Source organism: Pelecanus crispus, chromosome 2, assembly GCF_030463565.1.
Source record: "Pelecanus crispus isolate bPelCri1 chromosome 2, bPelCri1.pri, whole genome shotgun sequence".
NCBI classification, from domain to species: Eukaryota; Metazoa; Chordata; class Aves; order Pelecaniformes; family Pelecanidae; genus Pelecanus; species Pelecanus crispus.
The window spans coordinates 75,151,173-75,160,672 of NC_134644.1; the positions used below are offsets into that span (position 1 = coordinate 75,151,173).

The window sequence follows — 9,500 nt, forward strand, 5'->3', positions numbered from 1 at the left end:
AGTGTGCTCAGCCCCCTGCAAAATCAGACTACTTGTCACGTAACTTCATCTTCTCAAAATTACACATTTTGGCTGGAAAACCTGCACCTCCAGTGAACAGTTAAATTGAAATTGACAGGTAAGGTGAGATGGCTGTAGCAGGGAATAAAGTCATGAGAGTAATTGTTTTTGTAATGGGTATGTCAAGTTGAACCCATTTAATTTTGTATGAAATCTGTGTACCTGGTTTCATTACTTCCATGTCATTTATATATTGGTTTATTTTTACCTCCTTCCATGAGGAGCATGCATCAGATCTGGGAATTTCTGAAAGGCAATTATTAAGTTTCTTTTATGGGAGAAAAGAAAGAAGGCAAGCAAGAACAGAGACCACATGCAGTATTGTTCAGTTAGAGCCAATTTGCTTTTGTTAACCCTTTTGAGATTTCACAGGTTTTGTGTGAATGCTGCAGTTCTACTGTGGTCACTCAGCAATTCACAGCTGCTACTAAGCTGGGTTTTGGCACTTTATACTAACTGTAGGGTGGAATTTGGGCCACAGAGACAGAATAGCACCAGCAGCTGGCTGCACTTACTGTCTTTTTCTGTATCTCAAATGATAGCCTGGAGGACCTGCCCCCAGTTCCTGCCATTTCTGAAATACTCCACTCTTAAGGTTGCCTCATGCCAGGGCAGCCTGACCCCTCTACCCCAACCCACGTTTTGCTGGGCTGACAGAGCACCATCACATGTGCTTCACCCCATCCACCCTGGCAGGACTCGCACCCACCATGCGCATCCCTCCATGCCAGCAGCAGGCTTGAGCTGGCCGGGAGTTATGGGGTGCACCGCAGATTGGACCCTGTGCAAAAAGTCTAAAGCAAGTAGTTCTCCCTTTCTATTCACTGTTCAGTGGCTAGTGAGAGACACAGAGTCTCTGCTGAGAGCATCTGAGCACACCTTTCCCAGCTCTTGGAAGTCCCAATTGCTCCATCTTCACCTTTCTTTTCTGAGAAAGGGTTAGTTTCGGGTCATAACTCTGGGAGAGATGTCAGAGCTGCAAATCCCTCAGCAGTTCCTGCTTACACAGCCCTCTGCCAAGTGTGCCAGCTTTTGTGATACCCCTTGTAATCCATGTGTGGCCTGTGCACAGGCATTCGTTGCTGGCAAAACAGTCTCAAATTGGAGACTTTTTTACTTAGTTTCATTTATTGCCAACAAATACAAACTTCTAATCACTGCTGGGTAATTAAACAAACATGTAAATAAACACCTTTCCTCCCCTTTTCCAGGCTCCGCTTAAGCCAGGTACCTCTCTTCACCCCTCCATCTCTCAGCTCCTCTTACTTTCAGGTCACACTCAGTCTGTCCCAATTCCTTCAGTGAGGAAAGAGGCGGCAAAGGATGTTGTGGTCACATGTGTAATGGTTTCTGTCTGCCACGCCTTCTTCTTACTGTGGCTGCTCCATTGTGGGTCGCCCACAGGCCACAGTCCCTTTGTGGGTGTCCCTGCTTTGGCATGGGTCGCCCGGCGACTACAATCCCTTTGGGAGTGCACACCTTTGGCATGGAGCACCTCCTCTCGAGAGTGTATCGCCAGCTGCATGTCTCCTCAGGCGTGTCCAGGTGTGTCTCCTCTCCCAGTGGCTGTTGCTGTTTCTTAAATACACTTGAGCAGAGGCGTCATGCGTTCTCCTGACTCGCTGACATTTTGGTGGCTCACACCATTTTCAGAGCTGGGTGGAACCATCTCTGTGACTGGCATGAAGCAGATCATGGTCTTCTCCCACATGGGTCACGCCAGCAGCCCTTGCTACCCAAACGCTACCATATGTGCCCAAAAAGCACCCATATGTGTAACAATTGGGTGCTCATATGTAAATTAACTGGGTGCTCGTGCATTAACAAGTTGGGCACTCATGCATGTACTAACAGGGTGCTTGGGTATAAATTATTTGGGCATGTATGCATGAACTGATTGCATGCTTATGCAAAAATTGGGCATTCATGCATAAATTAATTGGGCACTCATGCATGAATTTATTCAGTTCATGCATGAACTAATTTGGCACTCACACAAGAACGCAGCAAGCCCAGCAATTTACAGCCTATATGGCACTTATTGAAGAACTGTTTGAATGTTAATCTATTATGAACTCTTTCAACATCATCACAATCTTAATGTACATCAGTTATAAACTCCACTCTTCCTCCCTTTGGACCAGACAGTAGGGATTAATACTGTAATGGTACACTTACTAAAATGTCACTCCTCCATCCTGGGCACCACATTACAGCGGTTAACATCACAGTCTGGTTGTATACCTGCCGTGGTTTAGCCCCAGCCAGCAACTAAGCACCATGCAGCCGCTCGCTCACTCCCCCTACCCCGATGGGATGGGGGAGAGAATCGGAGGAGTAAGAGTGGAAAAAAACACTCCTGGGTTGAGATAAGAACAGTTTAATAATTGAAATAAGGTAAAATGATAATAATAATAACATAATAATGATAATAATAATAACAATATACAAAGCAAGTGATGCACAATGCAATTGCTCACCACCCGCCAACCAATACCCAGACAGTTTCCCGAGCAGCTATCACTGCCCCCCGGCCAACCCCCCCCCCCCCCCCCAGTTTATATACTGAGCATGACGTCATATGGTATGGAATAGCCCTTTGGTCAGTTTGGATCAACTATTCTGGCTGTGCCCCCTCCCAGTTTCTTGTGTACCTGGCAGAGCATGGGAAGCTGAAAAGTCCTTGACTAGTATAAGCAGTACTTAGCAACAACTAAAACATCAGTGTGTTATCAACATTCTTCTGGTACTAAATCCAAAACACAGCACTATGCCTGCTACTAGGAAGAAAATTAACTCTATCCCAGCCAAAACCAGGACAATACCCATCACAGACCCCACCCCTGGGCCAGACTACAGTGGTTAGAAGTGCTACAATGTGTGTATACACTTTCTACTAAAATTCCACCCACTCTCCCCTGGGAACCAGATGACAGGACTCATCAGGAAGGTCTGAGCAACATGTTATTTGTTACAAACTCGGCCCCTTTCCCCTGGGGACTAGAGTATTGGGGTTAACATTAACGCAGCATGAATATATACTCATCACAAACTTCACCCCCTCATCCCTGCGAACATGACTACGGAGGTTAATATTGCAATTATCTGAGCACATGCTTATTACAAACTTCACACTTTGTTTCTGCAAAACACATAACCAAGAAAGCCCCAACAGTTTGAATATATATCCATTACAAACTCCACCCTTCACCCCTATGGACCCCTATCAAGGTTAACATCATCATAATCTGAATACTTGCTATAAATTTTAGGACTTGTCCCTTCAAAACAAACAACCAAGAACATAACAGTTGTTCAAGTTATTCACTGTGTGTTAGCATAAAAGTGTATGATTAAGATCGTCCAAGCAAAAATTAACCCCACTGTTGAGGGTACCAATAGGGTCATGAGTTCAGTAGCTGTAGGGCTTTATTTACATCCAGAATGGAGCGGGGGGGGGGGGGGGGGGGGGGGGGGTTGGTTGTGGTGAACAGTGCTCACATGCAGCAGCGTGGGCATTTCCCCATTTGGGGACAAGACGACACACCAAACAGCTTTGCTGTCTTGGGGCTTGCTCCACAGCCATAACATTAACTGAGCTCTGACCTTTTTGCTGTGCTTGCAGTTGTTTAACTGACAACTCTAGAGTTCTGTCCCACTTCCATCCTATACGCCTCCTTTTCCTTCTGAAACATCCGTTATTCCCAACATGTAGCGTGGGAGCATGGAGAATTTTCAGCCCTCTTTGACACTTTTTTCCAAGGATGAACGTAAAACTGGACTCTCGACATTTTCTGTGGAGCTAATCTCACACCTCTCTTCCAGCATGCTTCCCCCAGATGGTATCTATGGGTTACTCCTTGATCAACAGGACATCCCACCAGTTTATCAGCTGATACTGGAGGAGCAGTAGCAACTGTCTAGCTGTCAGAGCTTTGGGGCTGTGACATTAGGTGTTCACCACTTTGTAGGTTTTGGTCTTCAAAGCCAAAGTGGCATCCCACAAGGTTCAGCTTCCTAACACTGCCAGAGACACTGCAGGGGCATCTCCCGGGGCAGTGGCTGTAAGGGTCCCACGTTTCTGTAATTTTGCTCTGAAAAAAAGACTGCCAAGTGTTCATGCTCTCGGGAGCAATGTTCCCATCTCTGCAGGTCTACTGAACTACTAACTGGGGCTGCCTTTGTTTGCAATCTGCTCTCTGCTATCAAAACCCTGCAACTTATGCCCCACATGATGCTTGAGCATCAAACTCATGTTTGAATTGATGGGACATTCATGCATAAATTAATCAGACTCTCATGCGTGAACTGAATGGGCAGTCATGCATGAATGCAGTAAACCCTGCATTTCTTGCCCGATACAGCATGCAGAGCTCTTCAGATGGCAGGATCTGGTAGGTAAAATTCACACTGTTTTCCCCAAATCCCAGACACACGCTCTCTCTCACAATCTGCGGGAGGCTCCCGAGGGGCCGAGCTGAACCTCCCGACTTTGACTGGAGGAGGTGGGCATGGCCAAAAACCAAGCTGCAGAATAGCAGCATGGCTACTTTTGTGTCATTTTGTGAGCCAGGCCTTCTCTTCCTGCTGGCACTGGAGCTCAAAATAACAGCCTGTGAACTCCCAGCAGCGCAGGCCCTACAACACACCACTGAGCCCCGTGCAGTCTGCTAGATGGCAAGCGGTACGTGCATTTCCCAGTGGCCACTTATTGCAGTGTTTATTTAAGAGTTTCAAGAAAGAGTCAATTACTCATCAGATGTGGGGAGATTAATCATGGTTCCTTATTCACGTGGCATATTAACACTTCTCCTTCATTGTTTCCCTAGGGCTTTGACCTCACATTTAAACTAACAGAATGAAATATAGCCAGGCTCACACTGAAGTACCTCCACATAGCCGCTCTTGCTGCTGTTAATGATTTGCAAATGGAGCCTCCAAACAGGCATGCCCTTTCTTTCTTGCACTATCCCCTAGACAATTTGTTTAAGGAAGACGTAAATAAAGCCACATTTAGAACAATGACAGATCCCTGCTGCAATTTCTGCTTCCATTTTATAAGGGAGAAGGAGACCAATCTCGTCTCCCCACTGCATTTCTCTTAGACCCCCCTTCCCAAGGCCTCTCTCTCCAAAGGAGCTAGCATGCCGTGCAGAACAAGCTTACTCTAAAGCCTAGTGAGATCAGCTGGTGACTGGGGAACTCTGCTGCAGGAGGAATTGCTGAGCATGAGGCTGGAGAAAGCTGGAGGGGAAGGAGTGAAAGTTATTTGCCTGGATTCTTCCATTGTGTAACTCTTCAGATGTGCTTTTGGGAACAGTGCAGTCTGTGCTGGCACGCACCCATCCTTGACAGTATTCACAGCACTGCTATTTTTTCTGGCCTTTTTGCCTGACTCGGAACTGTGCTAGCTCACCTGTTAGCTTCAGGGGACAGCTCTGCAGTGGGTTTCTGTAACAGGTTTCCCACTCCATCTCTGTGGGCTCTGGAGAATCAGGCTGGTAGGAGACAGCCAGACCATTTCCATCTGCATCTGGTCAGTGACATGGGACAGAGCCCAGGGGCTGTGAAGCCTCTGTAGAGCTGTGCTGAGTAGTGCCTGCTGAGAACCAGCTCCAACGCTTCTGTAAGTTGCCTGAGGCTGGCCATTCCTTATACTTTAAAGCTTGCAACTCTCAAGGTCAACTTTACCTTTCAATAAACCTGGAAGCTTCACTTGCTTGTAGGCAGATGGTGGAGGGGAGGAAGGGGCAGATCTGTAAATACAGTCATAGGATATTGGGGCATCTACAAGATTTGTCTGCCTCTAGTTCCCAGTATTGGTGGTGACTGGCTTTGAGGCATTTCAGTGCTCAAGAGCACCACACAGCAACAGGCAAACAAGCAGTAAAGCTGGGGAGGATATTTGTAAACTGCAGCATGCAGTGTATTAAGCTCCACATTGCTCCATTAAACACACAATTATGTTTTGCATCTAGACACAAATGCAGTAACCGATCTCTTCTCCAGGGCTTCGGAGGGCAGAACTGTGGAGGTACCGTACAGAGGGGACGTAGAACTCACCATCCTGGACATCCTCGGGGGGCTGCGCTCCACCTGCACCTACGTGGGAGCTGCCAAACTCAAGGAACTGAGCAGGAGAACGACGTTTATCCGGGTCACCCAGCAGCACAGCCAGGTCTTCTCTTAGCCCAGGACTGGGGAGAGAGGGATGGGGGAGAGGAGCAGGAAGGGCTGCTGTTTGGTTGTGCTTTCTCCTCCATGTTGCATTAGCGGCAAACTCCTCTCTCTCAGAATGGCAGTGTCATAGCCATTGGAGGGGCTATGGCTGGGATTTGGAAGGAGAAGGTCATGCTATTAACACAGCGCCATTGGTTCAAAATGCAATAGCCTCATCTTTTATTGTTGTGCCTATTCTATTTTTTAATCAACACTTCTTCACCTGTTTTTTTCCCCCCTCTGATAAACAGCTGCTGAAACCTCAGTTAACAAGGAATTGGCTTGTATAGACATGGCCTGCACACATACACACATTCCCTTTTTTAAGACTGACCTGTCAGCTACCACCGCTTCTGGCAGTGCACCCTCCAGAAATTGCAGGCTGGGAAAGAAAAAGATGCAAGGGATTGCGTTGAGAAATCAAAAATCAAATTCTCTTACTCTTTGTTCTGGCAAAAGAACGAATGTTTGTGGCACAGCTGCCAGCCTGCAGAATGTCAGAGGTGGATGGTGGATGAGGCCTGGCTACTGGTGACTTCTTACTGTGATGATAAAAATGCCAGATCTCGTTCAGTCTCAGTTCATGGGGCTGGTACTGCCATTCTTACTTATATCTCCCTATTCAATGGACTTGCCTCTTCAGAGAAGCTGGCACTGAATGTAGCAAACCCATGCTGTCCCCCCTGCCCTCATCTGTTGAGATAATTCAGGAGAAAATGTCTCAGAGCTTGCCTGCTTTTTCGTGCATGCAGTTACTGAATTACCTGGGTTCCTGCTTTTACCCGCTCTCTGTGAACAGATTTTTTAAGATGTTGAAACTCGGCAACAGTAATCGCACCAAGGGGAGGTTTCTCTGCAGCCCTCCCTGTTGCCTTGCCTGTTCATATCCATTTAGCAAAGACATAAAAGTGCTGTGACGTGCATTGTCTGTGGCCAGGTGAATGAGGCCAGAGGGGTCAAATTCACTTTTGGTTATTTGGTACCACTGCTCTGCAGTCCTTGGCGCTGTGAAAAGCAAAAGAGAGCTTTTGGCAGAACAGCCTGATTGCAAGACACTGGTAGGCTGAGATGGAGTTAAAGCATTTGCTCTAAAGGCAGTAATGAATGTTTAAGACTCTGGGTAACACTTTAATAAAGTGTAATGGCCCGCTAATTAATTGATAAATCACAATGAAGTTTCTTTGGAAATGCACATTGCATCCACATGAATACCACAGTAGCTCATTATGATAAATGATGTAAAAGTGAGCACCAATGAATTAATAATGCTTGGCCACTTACTTTAAAGTGCTGCTGAGATCATAATACAGCTGGTGTTACTTCAGTCTTACTTTGCCCTCCTGCAGATATCTGTAGAAAGAGGCCGGCTTCCTTTGAAAAGCAAAAAAGTGATCTGTAGGAAGAGGAATAGCAAAGAGAAACTCTAGAATTAAACTCATGTGCTGGACTGCTCAAAAAGCCATGCACAAGGATTGGTACAATTGACCGTGCTGAGGAGCAAATCTAGGCCACAGGCCGATCCCTGGTGATGTTGAAGTGCATTGTGCACATTAGAAAAAGCACAGGATACCTTCCAAATAGCCTGGTATTCTAAATGTCTTCCATTTCACATGTAGGACATAATTCTTAATTGTGGTATGACCCCTTCCTCTGCTTTAGCGGTGCATTAGGGCCTTAACGTGAGCACAGGGTTATTCTTGTGCTGGCTTTAAGGACCACTTGTCCTGCCCATGTATCATAAAGGGACCTGAACGCAGGAGGGAAGCAGGCCCTGCGAATAAAGGATCTGATCTCTATTCCCTCCAGCCTGAAAGCACCGCGTTAAGAAGGTGCCGGGCTTCTTTACCACAAACCCTACCGCAGGCCAAATACTGCTCTTACCTGCACTAAGCCCAGAGTAATAGTAATACAGGCAGTACTACTAGTCTGCATCAGTACGGCCGTAGGAAGTCACCGCTCCTTTATTTATGTGCTGTGAAGGGTAGGGGTACAAAGGCAAATGAACACCTCCGGGAGGAGCAGAGTTAGACCGTCATGTCACAGGCCCGACCACAGGTGTGTCTCCACACTCGTGCCTTCATACGTGGGAAGTGCAGCAGTCTGCTGGTCTCACGCCTACTCTCGCTAGCGCTTCTCTACTTTTTTTAGCTGCATTTCTAAATGGAATGTAAGAAATACATATACATATATAAAAATATATATTTGTAAACATTTTTTAAAAAAGATCATACGCATGCTGAACAGAGCAGCTTCATGACATGTCTTTGGAACAGTTTCTTTTCCAAAGGGCAGGCGCTGGGGACAAGCAGGGGCTGCCTCTCCACAGGTGTGGCAAGCGTGGAGCCTCCTCCTCAGGCCGGCTGCACCCTGCCCGGCCAGCCTGGGCCGGGGCTGCTCTTACCCCCGCTTTCCTTCCCCTTTCACACATACCTCTGACTGACTGTGACTAACAGGAAAGGATGGGGATAGGCTAATCTGAAGTTGTCCCCCGAATTCTCCAGGCTGTGAATGGCATTGACGCTAAGAATAGTTACTGATAAAGCTTTGGCTTCGGGTATTTGGTTTTCTAAATAGCAGCTCTTACCATGATTTTGATAAGCAGCGTGTTCTCTCTTTTCACTTTCTCCTTCTCTCTCCAAAGTGAGCAGGACAGAGAAACCGGCTGCAGAAAGGCTGAACAGATGGCATGGCTGTATCTCACCCAACATTATATGCGGGTTTTGTTCAGGGATAACCCTCAACTGTGTCACGCTCACCATTTCCACTGTACATGTCCAGCTCTCAGACAGGCTGGAAAATGGAGATGAGCTTGAGCCCTCCTTTAACACCCAGTCCTCTGCTCTGGCAGTTGCCCTTATCGTCACTTAGCCCCGGGTCCTGTGCCCTGCTCAAGCCCGCAGCCACTCTCAGAATGCACGGGGGGCAGAGAGGGAGCCGAGAGCGTGCTATGCCTGGCAGGATGGTCCGAGCAGAGACCGCGACTCCTCATACATGTCACGCGCCATTTGCGGATCTACCTCATCTGCACGTTTAACCGGGTTCTCTGTTACTTGGTGTCCTTCTGTGGGAAGTGTCATTCCGAAGCACTTAGTGTTGGGTGATCGTGCATAACCTGGTCTTCTTTAACCCTACCACCCCAACCCCATCCTGTCTAGAGGAACACTGTGACTGTGATAACCTGCGCTGTAGGCCAAGGTCATGCCTGCCCCCCCAGCGAGGCA

The 9,500-nt window shown here is 47.3% G+C and overlaps 1 protein-coding gene across 2 annotated transcripts in view; it reads left to right on the forward strand.

Annotated features, from left to right (window-relative positions):
* The window catches only part of GMPR (guanosine monophosphate reductase), a 44,095-nt gene extending 37,808 nt beyond the window's left edge, over positions 1–6,287 (forward strand). For both annotated transcript variants that reach the window (XM_075704876.1, XM_075704877.1), the window contains one exon: positions 6,070–6,287. In XM_075704876.1, coding sequence (XP_075560991.1) covers positions 6,070–6,250 — 181 coding nt within the window. In that variant the 3' untranslated portion in view covers positions 6,251–6,287. The remainder of the gene's footprint in view (positions 1–6,069) is intronic.
* Positions 6,288–9,500: the final 3,213 nt, after the last annotated feature.